The sequence below is a fragment of the Strongylocentrotus purpuratus genome, unplaced genomic scaffold (genome assembly GCF_000002235.5).
Source record: "Strongylocentrotus purpuratus isolate Spur 01 unplaced genomic scaffold, Spur_5.0 spur5_scaffold_18, whole genome shotgun sequence".
Classification (NCBI taxonomy): domain Eukaryota; kingdom Metazoa; phylum Echinodermata; class Echinoidea; order Camarodonta; family Strongylocentrotidae; genus Strongylocentrotus; species Strongylocentrotus purpuratus.
In genome coordinates this window covers 23,163,787-23,179,836 of record NW_022145603.1, presented here as the reverse complement: position 1 = coordinate 23,179,836, position 16,050 = coordinate 23,163,787, and the positions used below count along the sequence as shown (strand labels likewise).

The window sequence follows — 16,050 nt, the reverse complement described above, 5'->3', positions numbered from 1 at the left end:
ATCATTCATTGTATTTTTATTTCGATTCTCATCTTACAGTAAGTTAGCTAGCAGGGCCAAGCTTGCTAGCACATCCACCAAGCCTAGAAGACAGCTCCGTAGACCAGCCTCGGCCAAGAAGATCCAGGCCCTCACAGAGGACCAGATCAAGGATGTCTCACCATCAGGCATGGCCTTAGACCAGGTAAGGATTGTTGATAGGGCTCCATCCAATGATACTCTCTCATTGGGCCCATTCACACACAAGAAAATAAAGAAAATAGTGAGATTCAAATGTAATGTGTGTGTGTGTGTTCATTCACACATGGGATGTTTATTCTGTATCTCACTTCCAGTGTCCACTGTTAGGTGAGGATTGTTGATAGGGCTCCATGTCATCAGGCTTATTCACACAAAAATAAACCAAGAAAATTTAGCATTGATGGTAACTTTGCCATTAATCGTTAACTACCATATCAGCATCACTCTACAGCCAATCAAATTAAGTTTCCATGGAAGTTACCATTAAGGGCAAAGTTAACATCAGTGTAAGCTAAGTTTAATGTGACAGGGCCCAGATCTGAGTTGAGATTCAAGCTAGTACCGTTGTTGATGCCTATTCACAAGTTGGATATATGATCTGAAATTAATTTCTTATCTTACTGTCAGCGACCTTAGTTGTAATAAAGATGCAAGGCATGGTTATTCACAGATAAAGAAAAAATACTCTTGATATGCGTGGTAAAAGGGAAAAAGTTCACCCGTTATGTCATGCTCTCATTTTCAAAAACTCAGTAGTGACCAATCAGAAGAAAATAGGACTTTAAGATTTCCACTTTCATTTTAAAATTTCACAAATATGTCTATTGAAGGTCTCAAGGTTGGTTTGTTTGATTTACATGTACCTGACTGCTAAGACAGCATGTGTATGCTTGTAAGTAAGCAACCAGGGAACTGACGGCTTTAAGTCCTCTCCGATGGACTTGCTAAACAGGATTTATGCCTTACCAAAGGGCACTAGCCCATCAAATTGGTTTCGAACCTAGGACCTCCTGGTTACGAGACCACTGCTCTATCACTATGCCATCTCACCTCAAATCTTAAAAGAAATTATGCTTGTAAGTAATTGCTGAGGCCTGTTATCGTCTAGCCAGGCAACAACATTGAGTATTTCTGCCAACATTTTGACCATTTGTATCAACTCCTTTCCCCTTACTCCTAGGTGACTACTGTCCAACTAAAAGACCTCCCAGGGAGCTCATTGACCTCACTCATGAAATGTCAAAGGTTACGAACTTTGACCCTGAACAACTGCGGTGTCACAGCCCTAGAAAGCCTGGATGAGAGCCCTGATATTCTGTGGATTGATGTCTCAGTAAGAGAGTAGATTTGTTGCTTGATTAAAAGACGAATAATCTTGAGATTTAATAGGGTATTTGACACTGTTTGGGATGTCACAACATTATATTATAAAATCATATAACAACACAACAGTAGCAACAGTGTGAATTCAAAACAAAAACAATAAACTACCTATACAGACAGTCAGAGGTTTTTAAATAAAAAATCAACGCTCTTACGTTTCAGTCCTCTGCCGGGCCATGATTAACATTCAGATACATGAATATGTATAAGGTTTGTAACAGGGAATTTACACAATAACAGATGTCATGGAGATGTTATAGATCACTGAAAGTACATTTCACGTGTAAGGCTAAGAGTTCTACATATTGTTGTTACCAGCTAAATTCTTCAAAATATTAGTCACCCAGGAGGTAAGTTTATCCAAGTAAATGGTTTCTAAAACACAACTGGAACGTAATGTCTGCAAAACTACTTTGTTGTATAAATAACATTGAGTGATCGATGTGTTATTATTGTCTTAACTATTATTATCACAATTTCATCATTCTTTTCTCCTTCTTCAGCACAATAAGATAGAGAGTGTGCTATGCAGAGACCGGAGAGTTCTTTCTGGCGTCGACGCTTCATGGAATGTACTCACCTCGCTTCAAGGCTTGGAGGGATGCAGCCAGCTCAGGAAACTCAATCTCAGTCAGAACAAAATCACCCGAATAAGTAAGTACTAGGCAAACTTTTATATTCATGTGTTTGTACCTTGAATTTCGCTCTCTTATCACTTTTTTTTTTACTGTGGACTCTTAAAACAATCTAAGGGAATAATTTTTTTCTTTTTAAAGTCATTGATGGGAAGAAAACTATTGAAAATAAACTTGGAATTAGTGATCTCTTTAAGAAGAAATAAATTTGCATATATAGTCACAGGTTTTTGATGTTGGTACATGTACATGCACATGTATACAATGTAGGAATCGAAGACAAATGAGTCAGTTTTCTTTTGATATGTTTAATAATTGAATAACAATTATTTCTAGTCTCTTAAAACAAAAAAATAAATATCAGTTTTGTGGGATTCTGTAAGAATTTCAGATGTCATTCTTTCCGGAATATCAAACAATTACATATATATCAAGATACCTTTAACCTACCCAAATAAATCAGAATAAATATTTTCATTTCTCTCAGGTGGAGTTGAATCACTCCTCTCCTTGACCCATCTTGACCTGGGTCACAACCAACTGGTCAACGTCTCTGGTCTGACCTCTCTGGTCCATCTTCAAGACCTTAACTTGACATCCAACCATCTGAGCAGTGTCCGAGGGCTTGACCAATGTCCACTGCTGCAGAAGCTTGACCTTAGTTCCAACTCTCTATCTCAGGTGGGTCATGATATAAGTTTTTCTTATGATAACCGTCTTAATTAATATAGTTAGTCTCAGATAATTAAAAGGGTGTACATGTATGTAGGATTTTGAAGTGAGGACTTCATATATTTACTACATGTATTTCTTCATCACATAGGGAGGGTTGTAGGGTTAGGGTTGTGATTAGGATTGAGGTTAGGGTTTGTTTAAAGATTCAGTGAGGTATAAGTTGGGTCCAGGGAAGAAGTTAGGAAATCATATGGGTGTAGAAAATTACATGTAACTGCAAAACTGTTGTGGCCAGAGTTTGTTTTGCTGTAGTTATCATCCATTATCAGTCTAACCACATAACATAATGTATGATCATATCGATATTCTATATTCCAGACTCCTAACCTGTCCAACAATGTGCTTCTGCGTTCCTTGTCGCTAGCAGGCAACAGTCTTTCTACGCTAGGTGACTTCACTTCTATGTGGCTCCCTCTATTACAGCATCTAGATCTTAGTCAAAATGGGTAAGTTAAACGTGATGCTTTAAAGCCCCACTGTACTACTTGTAGCTACTTGCTCCCTCTATATAGCAAACAATGCCTAATCTGGGAACATTGGTCCCCCATGATCCTCTTTTTCTTATCTTATTTGAGACCTGAGTTGATGAGATATGCACCTGTAGGTGACCACCATGGGTTGTCTAATCCCTCCTGGCTGAACTAGTACAGACAGGCTTTGAATCCCACTTATAATCAGTGACATACTCAAAGCTGGCAGTTCCTGGCCTAATACCAAGACTTTACTCTGTGCCTGAATTGTGAATCAAAGTGTTAGGTCTAGTTAAAGAAAAATCAGGGACAAACCTTTTCACGGGATTGTGGCGAAAATAGCTGGCTAATCAACCCCATTGTGAGTGTATCATAGGTTGCAGTCTGTGTATGTAGGTTGACAAATGTCAGTTTTATTAAAGAATTCCCCATACCAGATAATTATTTCTGTTTGTCTTCATCTCAGCCATTTTTTGTTTGTTGTTTGGTTCATTTAGTCTAGATCTACTGTGCATATTTATTTTAGCATTACAATCTAATAGAAATTGGTCATTAAAGTCCAATAGAAAGCAGGAGCTTCAGGAGGCAACACCCCTGCAGCTCCGCCAGGGGGCCGTCTAGGCTCCCTGGACCCCTGGCCAGTGATGTCTATATTCCTTAGCCTATGTAAATATCATCCCTGAAAGAAATTAAGTTTGTGAATGTCAATATTCTTATCTGTTAAGCTAGACTTTTCCTAGTTTTATTGATTTGTCATTTGTTTTCACATAATGTCTTTCTTAGGCTGTCAGAGCTTGCCCCATTGAAGTCTTTTCTACTGCTTAGCCATCTCAGCATATGCAACAACTTCATATCAGGTAAGTTCAATTATAATGCTTTTAAGGACACTGTAGTTGTCAACATATGCAGTGACTGTCTGTGATAGGCCTAATTTATTTTCCACATTAATGCAAGAGGCACTTAAATTCTACAATTCTCTTTTGATTCAATTGTAATTTGTTGTAAAACTTATGCATTATGGCCTGCTATACACTTAGTATTGTGAATAGTCCAGGCATAATTTCTTGAGTACCTAGGCCCCCAATAAGTCTTAAGGCCATGCATATTATCTGGCTACTTATCAGAGATTTTTGAGCAGATAGCTCTCTTAAAAATTAAAACATGTCCTGAAAATAAGTTTTACCATAGGGGAAAGTTTCACAATTGCACGTATGCATTAAGTATTCGTACATATCAATGTTACACATTTTAATTATTTGAAATACGCCTACATGTATTAGAGCAAGCTTTCTGTCGAAGTGATCGTCCCTTGATTGAAAGTATTCCAGTCACTTAGATTATCTCCTTTGATTTCCCAGATGTTGAATGCATCGTAGCAGGTTTAGAAGGATGTACCCGGCTCAAGCGTCTAGACGTACAAGGCAATGCCTTCACCGAGGAACCAAACTATCGAGACGCCATCACCAAGGTTCTCCCAGTTCTGCAGGAACTCGACTCTGACCTGCTGACCTCAGGGGTCAAAGGTCATGACCCCTCTGTGACCTGGAGTAGCTTTGAGGTCATGTGCAGGTCACAGGTAGCTGTGCAAGATGCTCTTCTGAAGAGACAGGAAGCAGAGCTGAGGTAAGAGTGAGACCCATTGACCTGTAAGGTCAAAAGGTCATGACCAAGTGTTTACTAAATGTCACCATACTGAAAGTTAAACAGATTTCAATCAATAAATTTTGAATTTAAGTGATTATTTGATCACAGGGCCGTATTCAGGATTTCGATGAAGGGGCGCAATTTTTGAAAATGTCTGTCAAGCATAATAGTGGAAAACATGTTATCACATTTTGAGGTGCTCAAAAAAAATCCATGACCAGAGAGAAAAATGTCTCCATATTATCAGGTGCATTTTGGGTCTAACATTTGAAAGGAGACACAAACAAATCTTCCTGTATATGATCAATTTTTTCTGTATGTATAGGTAAGGTATATATGTACAATGTGATGTTATATAAGAAAGAGACTTTGGCTGCTTGTATCCCCATGCCCTAAATCATCCAGTGCTAATAAAATTGCATTTCTTATCTAACAGCTCTCTGACCAATCAAGGTGATTTAAAATTCGGAGTAGAGAGAGCTGAGATGCTCTCAAGACATTTGGAAGAGACCTTCCAGCAAGCAGTGGATCACCGCTATGCCCACGAATATGGAGAGACGACTCCAGCTACCAGCGTGAACACAGATCCAGGCACTGCAGCGCAAACTACACCCCTAGAGGCAAAAGCTTTGAATCAGAAGGGTGTTCCACCGGGTCTGGTGTCGTCTTCTGGTGTCGGTGTATCGCTAGCCAAGGGCGGAAACGGAACCGCACCAACTACAGAAGCTGTTGCCAACAAGAGACGAGCCACAAGTCAAGTTACAGAGTTTAATGGAAGTACAAGGACATTACCTACAGATGCAGGATCAGTTGGTGTGAATGTTAAGGAGAGCAACTTGCAGGGCACAAGGTCAAAGCAAGAGCCTTATGGAAAGGGCAGCAGCAAAGGTCAAGGGTCAAATGATCGTGGCAGCAGGGTTGATGCAAAGACAATCTCTAAAGCCTTGCAGAAAGAACTGAAAGCTGATGGGTAAGTAGTGCAAATTGATGATTGGTGTAAGCTGTTTGCATGTGTTAGGTTGTTAAGATTTTCATTGAAAATGATAGCTAACAGAGGGCTGGTGACTTTAGTAACCATGATACTATATGCCCCCTCCCCCCCCCCCAAAAAAAAAAACAAGATGGGAAATTTACATGTCTGTCTTGTCAATTTACATGGAACCAACATATTGGTACTAATATTAAGTACATCATGTGCATGTATAAAACCCTTTAATTTTTTTTCCACTTATTACCAGAAGGGAAAAAAATAGAATTCAGCAGCCCTTCATCTTCTGAAGAGTAAAGAAGCCGTTGTCTTAGTATACTTCCCAGGATTCCGGACCTAAGAAATTGTCAAACAATTCAGTCTTACTCCCCCTCCCCCCCCCCCACTTTTCAGACTATCCTGTGTCTACCTCTGACTTTACATCACTATCCGAAGATGAACTAACTAGCCTCCTTTTTTTTTCCTCCTCCAGCATAAGTCTTTCAGACCGTGCCGCCACTGTGATCCAGGCCCAGTGGCGCGGCTACTCCGTCCGACAGAGCATCGACGACCGTACCAAGCAGTGGCTGGCTGCTTTGAAGATACAGGCCTACTGGCGAGGTCATAAGGTCAGACGAAGGATTGGAGAGGTCAAGAGGTCGTTAAGAAATGACACAGGGGGACATGTTGATGAGGATGAAATGGAGTATGCAGAGATTGATCTCGATTCATTTGATTTTGATGAGGTGAGATTGTGACTGAAAATTTATGATTTTTCAAAGGATATCATATGATTGATTTTGCAGGTGTTTATGAATTTATTCCATACGTAGGATTTGATTTGTAATGGCTTTTTTTAATTGGTTCGAATTTCAAGCAATTGTAGTATGTGGGTAGAATTTATATTTACTTTTCATATATTGGTAGTCTATAGACAACAGAATTAGGTGCATATACTGAATGTATATACAATGTGTCGAGTCCTCAGTATTAAGCAGGACTGCACTACTTGTAGCTACTTGCACCCTCTGTATAGCAAACAATACCTAAGCGGTACCCGTTGGTCCCCCATGATCCCCTTTTTCTTATGTTAATTGAGAGCTGAATTGTTTAGATAACCACCTGTCAGTGACCAGGCAGGGAGGCCTAATCCCTCCTGGCCGAACTAGTGCAGACATGCTTTAAGGCTAACCTGATAATAATGGTGATTATTCACTTTTTAATTTGGGGTTTTATATTTCCAGGACATGCTTGATAAAGGATTGACCACACCCTCTGATACCCCAACCCTCCTGTCCAAATACCCGCCCCTCCCTCCCACCTCAAACTCCACCCATGCAAGGCCCAACCCTCGCCCCACCCTGCCTTCACCCCCTTCCCTCCACAAACCCTACCCCCCTTCCACCACAAAACCCTCCTCCCCTGAAAAACCCCAGACAAGACCCCTCCGTCAAGCATGGAGGGGTGCGGACTCGCCCCTCAATAACCTACCCGGTGGTGGTGTCTCACCCCCTGAGGGGATGGGAGGGGGGCTGGTGATGAGGAAGCCGCCCCTCCCACCAACCACGCCCTCTAGCATGAGTGGTACTGAGGTACTCAGCATGGGCACGCCCAGGACCCAGCGGACGGCAAGACAAGAGCAACTCACTGAAGAATGGTAGGACTTTTCTCTCTTCATGTACATGTATGTCAATGTACTTTCAGCTATTACACATTAAAATACTGTGAAACCTGTATATAGAGACCACCCAAGGGAGACAAAAGTATTGGTCTTCAATATGCAGATGGTCTTTATCTACAAGTACACATTTCTTAGTTCATGTTTAAATGTGAACATTTTAAAGGGAACCAACAAAATTGGTCTTAGTATGGTCTATAAACTTCTAACCCCTTCTTGCATGTGCCCCTAATATATTTGTTAATACATGTGTCATAAATGACCTTTCCAGAGTCCTGTGTAATGCTTTGGTTTGTGGTTGAATTGGACATATTATCTACGGGAATTGTCTTATGATGAAGGTTTCTGTTTCAGCAAGAAATATGAAGTCCTTCTTAGTCCAACACTTATTTCCCACACATGGAATAAAAGGGGGTGAACTACATGTAGTTAAACAGGTGGGACGTACCGCATAATCAGTGATGATATACAGTACTCTTATGCTCTTCTTGAATAGTATTATACAATGTGGAATCTTAAAAATTGTGAATTAAAAAAAAAAATCTTTTGTCTGTCATACCGAGCATATCTTTTAATTTATTTGATTTGATTTGATGTTTTATTTCTATCAGGGGGTTCAAGGATAGCGTGACTGCAGATCTGATGATGAAAAGAGCTAAGAAGCTAGCCAAAGGAAAGAAGAAGAAGTTAGGTAAGACAAGTATTTTTGTCTTCGATCATTTTTTTCTATTCTCACCGTTTATACATCTATCTCAGTGCACTTTGTTTCTTTAAACTCATTTGTCTGAAGTGCTAGATAGCGTGGCCATGCTCCATCAATTTTAATTCAATAAATGAAATAAGAATCCCTCTATATTCTTCTGTTTTTTACTTTCCTTTTATCAAGTTTCTATCCCCCTATCTCTTTCTCTACCTTTCTCTTTCTTTCCCCTTCTATCTTTCCTCTTTCTCAAATCCAGTTTCTCTTTTACTTTCTCTCTTTCTCTCCCCCTTGCTCTCTCTCTCTCTCTCTCTCTCTTCCCCCTCTCCCCCTTCTCCCCCTCTCCCTGTCTCTCTCTCTCTCCCCTTCCTTTTCTCTCCCCCTCTCTCTGTCTTGCTCCGTTCACCTCTCTCACATTAGCTCCTTGATGCTTAATTTGTTCCCAAGGTTTTCTTGTTCATATTCACTTCTATGCTCTGTCTTTCTCCCCCTACGTTTCCTTCTTTTCTTTCTCTTTGTTCTCTTGTCTATTTCGTGCCCCTCTCTCTCTCTCTCTTTCTCCTTGCACCGTCTAGGTATCCCATTTCTTTGATACCAATGCACCCACATTACAATGTTTAACCTTTACTTTCAGACCCAATTCAAAGATACCAGCAGATCAGGAAGAACCAGGATGCTAGCACAGCCAGACCTGTTCAGAATGCCGGCAAAAAGGGGGTTCAGAGGAAAGACTACTTTCAAGGTATTACAATCTCAACATTTGTAATTCTAAAACGACTGGCTGGAATGCTCCCCAGGGAGTGGAGATTGTGCACACATTGTGTGCGGGCAAGCACTGAAGCCAATAACCGGGGAAATAGTATATCTGCAAAGCACTTGGAGACATTGTATCAAGCACTATATAAAAGCTGAATATCATTATCATTATTATTAAATGCCTGTGATATGCTGGTTAATTATTTGATACTTACATAGCTTTGTATAGCTTTATTGCTTTTTTCTCACTCAAATCGATATGTTATTGATTTTGAATTTTGAATCATCATACGTATAGAGACGTAAATTTGATCGGCCTAATTTGGTGTCATTTTCTCCCATGAATTAGAGTTGCCTTCAAACATGTGTTGTAATCTTTATCATATTGTCCTCTTCAAAACTTACGTCAGAAGTAGATTCATATCACAAAAGCAATGCTAGCAGATATATTGCATCATCAAACACAAGATTTGGTAAACTCTGTAGAAAAGTGCATGCATATCATCATTTTCTCCTCAACCCCCCCCCCCCCCACCCTCATAATCTGCCCATATCTCTATCTGTATCTCTGATTGCCTGTTTCCTTCATCTCTTCATTTCTCTATTTCTTTCTCTCTCTCTGCATGATGGTTTTTAACTTTTTCTCCTCGCTAAATCGCCAGTTTGATCACTCTATCCCTTTCTCGCTTGTACCTTACAGCTCGCGATGAAGAAGTAGAGAGAAGAGCAAAAAGCCAGGTAGACGAGAACAGCCACACACAACATAGAACATTTGAGTAAGTTCTCTCACCCAAGTCCCCAGGGACCACTTTCTTGGAACATTCATGTACAGTGAAACCTGCATATAAAGACCACTCAAGGGAGACAAGAAAAGTGGTCTTTACAGGCAGGTTGTCTCTATGTACAGGTTCCTTTAGTGCATTTTCAAGGGTAACAAAAAATGTGGTCTTTGTAAACAGGTGGTCTTTCTATACAGGTGGTCACTAAAACAGGTTTGACTGTATCTAATTTCTTGGACATATTCCTATTCATATTTCTGCTTGAAATTTATTGGACATGTACAGCATTGATGTGACAGGGAAATCATTCTCAGGCTGTTTCTGTTCAAAAGAACAAATCAAAACAATTTTTGACAAAAACCCAATAGGATATTCCCCTTTTAATTCATGTTAATTTTTGGACATGCATTTCAATGTGATTTAAATAGATGACAGTTTTGAAAAACTGACCGTTACAATTATCCTTAGAATGGTAGATGCATGTTTAAAAGAAAAGGGGATAAAACTCTCTCATGAACTCATTATGAACAAGTAAACTGAATCAGTGTTTTTATCAATTTCTATTGTAATTGGTTACATAAGTACATTGTAGGGAGGGAAAGGAGAGAAGAAGGAATTCAGAAAGTTAGAGGGAGAAGTTAATAAATCCTAAAATAATTCTTTTTTCTTTCATTTTTTCTTATTTTCTTCATTTGATTTGTTTTCATTTCATCTCTTTTTTCAAATGATGCAGCTGGGTATGTGCCCAAGTCAACAATGAACCCCAACATTAGTGGTGCATTAGTTTAAAAATAAAATAAATGGAGGAAAAGAGATTAATAGATCAGTGAAGAAGGAACAATTTCAAATTTTGTCTCATTTTCTTGATTCCCTTCTTCTTGATCTTTCACACAATGCAGCTGGGTCCACGGCCAAGTCAACAATGACCTCCAGGCGTCGGACTCCCGTATCAACCCTCATGGGATACGCAGTAGGCAGTCCAGTAGTGAACCGAACCTACCTGCCATCAGCCCTGATGTCATAGGTCAAGGGTCACGGGTCAATCTTGTGGTAAGTCCCATGGATAGGATGTTAAACCATTGTTTCCCTGGTTCCCTGAGTGGATTTATTACTTTTTAACCTTACATATCCACAAACTTTACAAACTTGTATCACAACTGTATAGGGTCTCATAAGACAAGTACTGGGTAAGAAATTCATTTTGTAAAGGGCTTTACTTTCACAAATTTCAAAAAGTGTTGTAGGGTCACCAATTGAACAACATGCAAAAATGTGCGGGTAGTGCATGTGTGAAGATGTATTGTAAGTAGCCTCTGCTAATCATTGTGAAAACAACAACTTTTTTTTTTGTCCCTGTGATCTGCAAAAATAGCAGCTTATATGTCAGTATCAAGTACCTCAGTAACATTGACAAGACCCATACTAGTCAGACAACAGACCTACAACTGACAGGACAGACATCACATTTCCTAGAATGGCCAACAGTCGGTCAGTTTAAAGTCCAATTTAAGTCGAATTAGCACTTTGACTGAAGTATGATCATTTCTTTCATTGAAAGAGTTAAGATTGAAGTTTTTGTCAGAAAGAATTAAACAACAGTTCTTTTAAAACCAACACATCTCTCCAAGAAAGAATACCCTATTCCATATAAGGACTACACACTTGGTGTACCCGTTTAAGTTTTCCTCACTAATCTAACTGAATTGAATTGAATCAAATTTATTCACCACTTTCACAAAGACATACAAAGTCAAAGAATGCAAAAACATAGTTAAGCCAATAAAATGGCAAATACACTAAAGGAAATTATGATGTGGTCGGATCATCAAAAAATTTACAGAAACTTAAAGGTAGATGATCCTAAAAATTAACACCCTAAAAAAAAGGGACAAAGAAATAAAACAATAATACAATGGTAATTACACACATAAAAAGGTGCGGTCACCATGCAAACCTATAAAAAACATTTGATTATGACCATTGTTCATGATTTCTGTTCCATTTCAGATGAGTCCTAATGCTATGGAGGTTCAGTCAGTAGGTAGTGTCAGCATCGGTGATTTCACCTCGAGGGAGAGGAGTCACTCCTTTTCTTCTCCAAACGGTAGGTTTTATATTTTTCAGATTTGTAAAGAAATTCCTAGCTTGCACTTAGTAAACAAGGATCGTGTGCTCGATCTTGTATTAAAAAACAAGTCAGAACAAAACAAAATCTTTACAACAATTGAAATTTCTCCCAGGAAGCCTAACATAAAAAAAAAAAACATAAAACAGATTTGTCCACATTTGTTGTGATGTCTGCTAAATGTCATAGACAGGGTCTATATGTGAGTTGTACAGGGATGGGAGAATTCCTGGCACACTAGACCACAGGTGATCATAGCAGTCTTACAGATATATTCTAAATGTACTTAAAAGAATAATGCATTCATACTGAATAGATCTCATGAGCATGTACCATCTCTTTCTCTTGTACTATAGATCCAGAAACATTTGTGACATGACAGTTTTATGACTTGTCAGTGAGAGCCATGAAATATAGAACTTCAAGAAACTTTGGTGAATTGCTAAAATCAGTGTTGTGTCAGATGTGTTTTCTATTTCCTGACATGATACTTTGTAGTTATCTGAACCCATTGCAAAATTCACTAACATTTAAAGCATCTGAAAACTTCTGGTTCTAAAGTAAGGATCAACAAGAGGTAAAGGTATTCTTCAAAGTAAGTCTTTCGATAGAGAAGCCATTTTTAATTTTTCATCCATTATCTATCATTTATTTGGTTCGCTTGCAGGAGAGAGAGTCCAGTTCCCGCCCATCAAGACAAGCTCCGCCCCTAGCGGTCACACAAAGCAACGGATGGCAGCACAAGGGGGCGACAGACGGGGTGGGGGAGGGGTAGCATGGGGTAGTGCGGGTAGCAGGACAGGGAGGGGTAAGGTAATTAGGTGACCCCACCCCTATATTTCTGTATCTTAGAGGGTTCTAGATTTGTTTGGTGTGCGATTACCTTAAGGCAGTGTAAGGGGGTGACAGATGAGGTGGGAGGGGTAGCATTAGGGAGTGCAGGGAGCAGGATGGGGGAGGGGTAAGATAAGTAGGTGACCCCAACCCTGTATTTCGTGGAGGGGTCTAGATACCACTGTTATTGGTGTGCGATGTAGATTAGCATAAGAAGGCATCAAGTGAGGTAGGGCAGGGGTGAAACAGGTAGATGGTCCTAATCCCTGCACCTGTTCTTGGTATTGGAGCGAGTTGTAGTAGGAATGGTGTTTCAGGGTTTGGGAGTAGTAGCATGGAGCAGTGCTGAAAGCAGACTTTTGAGGGAGGAGGACCCCTTCCCCCTCCATCATCCATCTCCCTATCCTAGAGGGTACATCTATTCTTGGTGTTATTGGTGTGAGAATGAGTGGTTGGAATGCAGTGTACTTCAATTCAATTCAATTCAATTCAATTCATTTATTTTTCCTCTTTCAATCGTTCATATTTACAATGATGGTATATTTTAACATATTCACATATTTATATACATATAGATCAATTTGCACAATACAATACATTAAAAAATAAACATGAAATTGAAAGGGAAGGAGGGCCGACTAAAAAGCAGAGCTTGTAGGGTGTAAGCCCCCCTGTAAAAGTAATTATCATGAATTATCATTTTATGAGAAAACAAAACAAAAACAACAATAATAACAGTAACTGATTCAGTAATACAAAAGAAAAAAAATAACTTTTAAACGCAAAACATTGATAAATACATACATGTTTATAAAGAGAAATAATCAAAGTTGCATAAAGTCACACTACAAATTATATTTGATTGGGGAATGCAATAGCCTAGTAACTATTCAGAAGAAAGCTTTTAAGTCTCCTTTTGAAAATTTGTATCGAATTACACTGTATAATATCATTTGAAAGAGAATTCCACAGTTTTGGACCTGTAAAAACAAATGTCTTTTGTGCAAAAGATGTTCTATTTAATGGTAAATGAAAAGAGCTCGCCTGGCGAGTGAGGTAACTATGAATCGAATCATTTCTTACGAACATATCATTAAAAGGCAAAGGTAATTGTTTAGTGTTGAGCTTGTACATTAACTGTCCAAGCTGAAAAATATACAAGTCTTTAATTTTCAAAATGTTATTATTCAGAAAAAGATTATTCGTGTGTGCCCGGAAATCTGCATTATTAATAATACGAATCGCTCTTTTTTGTAATATAAAGAGTCTATTAATTTGGGAAGTTGCTGCACTGCCCCAGGCAATAAGTCCGTAATTCAAGTAAGGAAGAATAAGCGTAGAATACAAGGATAACATAATATAATGGGGTAGGAAGTGTCTTAATTTACTAAGGATACCAGTGTTGCGAGCAATGATTTTGCAGATATTGTCAGTGTGCGCTTTCCAAGATAGTTTTTCATCAATAACTAGCCCCAAAAATTTAGTTGTTCGGGCCCTTTGAATGACAGTACCATCAAAAATTATACAATTAGGCAAAGTTGCAACCTTATTACTAAATAGCATGTAACTAGTTTTGTCTAAGTTATTTATTATTATTATTATTATTATTTATTATTATTACTTGTCATTTTCAGAATTTCAGTGCATACCGGTATACATTCCAATGATAACCTATACAATTCTTTGTGATGCACATTGTGATGCATGTATTACAAAGAACTTTTTTATAATGAAAAGAAAGAAAAAAAATAAAAAATTTGAGTGATAAAAAAATCCTTGCAATATTGATGGTTATGCTGTGTAAAGATTGAGGTACATGTTCAGAGATACATTTATAACAGTCCATATGACTATGACAGCATTCCTAACATAAGGTGAATTCTTTACCTGAAAGTCAAATGGAACTCTGCCCTCTATAGGTGTCAAACTGATTATGGCATTTTCAATTTGTATGTAAAACTGAAAGTAGTTGGAATTTTTAGTAATAGTATATTTGATTTATTTGAGGGAGAAGGAAAGGGAGAGAGAGAGATAGACAGAGTCGGAGAGATTGAGAGAGAGAGAGAGAGAGAGAGAGATGTTAAGAGAGATTGAATAATTTTGAGGAGAAATATTTTAATGAAGCTAAATTATTTATGTCACGAGAGAGATAATATGGGAAAATCATACAGATATAGTTATGAAGTGCCCTGCCATTAACAAATTGTTCTACTTTCTAGTATAGATGTAACTGAATATTTAATTCTGTATAAAGTGAACTTCCGTCCAAATTCTTTCAAAACGTGAAAAGAGCTTCTGTTACAAATGTCTTTATTGTACATGACGGAGCTTTCAAATTTTGTAATCTTGTTTTTTAAAGTCGAGCCTGAATATTATGACTGTCAAATATTATTTATGACATTTATATGTTTTCTTTCACTGGATATAGATTATGAGATGTGAGTTTAACTTCTGTAACATATTTATAACATATGATAGTATAAAAATATTGACTACTTTGAGGGGCACGGTTAAAACTATTGCCCAAGGTGATCTCGAAACTGTACTGTCTCCTGAGACAAGTGGAGGAGCAGAGCGCAGTCTCAAGATCACAGAGGTGCTATAGTTTTAACCGTGACTCGGAAAGTAAGCTTTCAATATTTGTTTTATATACCGTTTCCCCTGTGTCAGTTCTTAAAGAGAGGTATTTTAACAAAATATGCCTATCAAAATGCAATTATTTGTCTAGGAAATTTTACTCATTTGAAAGCATCGTGTGTGTCACATTACGCGTATCTATTGATGACTTCACATGCAAACATTGCATTCTTAAATTGTACGCGCGAGTAAAAATATGCTTGGTCAATATTTTACGCTGAAGGAAAACAGTGGTCTTTATAGGCAGGTGGTCTTTTTATACAGGTGGTTGCTGAAGCAGGGTTGACCGTACTTGTTGAGAGATAGGAAAGCATTAATTTTGTACAAATTTTGCAAGTACTACTTCCTTGCTACTATCCAGCAGTGTATAAGGTTTATTGATGTGCAAATAAATATATGCTAAATATGAACAAAAAATGTTAATTTTCTCAGTCATTTGATGAATCATTCATGTGTTGTATCATAATTTTCCACGTTCACATAAACTAGTCACATTTATGTGCTTTAATTGGCACTTCTTCAATTTTTCCCTCACTTTTACAACCAAAATACAAAATATAATTTCATTTATTGGTACAAACCTGTATATACATATACATGTCCATGGATATAACATGTATATATGTGTAAATGTACATAATAAAGCAAAAATTTAGATATAGAATATAAAGAAAGAGGGAGGGAGA

The 16,050-nt window shown here is 38.2% G+C and overlaps 1 protein-coding gene across 1 annotated transcript in view; it reads left to right on the top strand.

Moving 5' to 3' along the window:
* The window catches only part of LOC763964 (leucine-rich repeat and IQ domain-containing protein 1), a 39,574-nt gene extending 26,383 nt beyond the window's left edge, over positions 1-13,191 (top strand). Inside the window, exons 11-26 of the mRNA XM_030989498.1 lie at positions 40-184; positions 1,202-1,354; positions 1,908-2,058; positions 2,527-2,720; positions 3,093-3,220; positions 4,028-4,101; positions 4,603-4,867; positions 5,325-5,858; positions 6,349-6,601; positions 7,100-7,512; positions 8,145-8,224; positions 8,868-8,975; positions 9,690-9,765; positions 10,668-10,818; positions 11,776-11,872; positions 12,561-13,191. Coding sequence (XP_030845358.1) covers positions 40-184; positions 1,202-1,354; positions 1,908-2,058; positions 2,527-2,720; positions 3,093-3,220; positions 4,028-4,101; positions 4,603-4,867; positions 5,325-5,858; positions 6,349-6,601; positions 7,100-7,512; positions 8,145-8,224; positions 8,868-8,975; positions 9,690-9,765; positions 10,668-10,818; positions 11,776-11,872; positions 12,561-12,718 — 2,980 coding nt within the window. The 3' untranslated portion in view covers positions 12,719-13,191. The remainder of the gene's footprint in view (positions 1-39; positions 185-1,201; positions 1,355-1,907; positions 2,059-2,526; positions 2,721-3,092; positions 3,221-4,027; positions 4,102-4,602; positions 4,868-5,324; positions 5,859-6,348; positions 6,602-7,099; positions 7,513-8,144; positions 8,225-8,867; positions 8,976-9,689; positions 9,766-10,667; positions 10,819-11,775; positions 11,873-12,560) is intronic.
* The last annotated feature ends 2,859 nt before the right edge of the window (positions 13,192-16,050 follow it).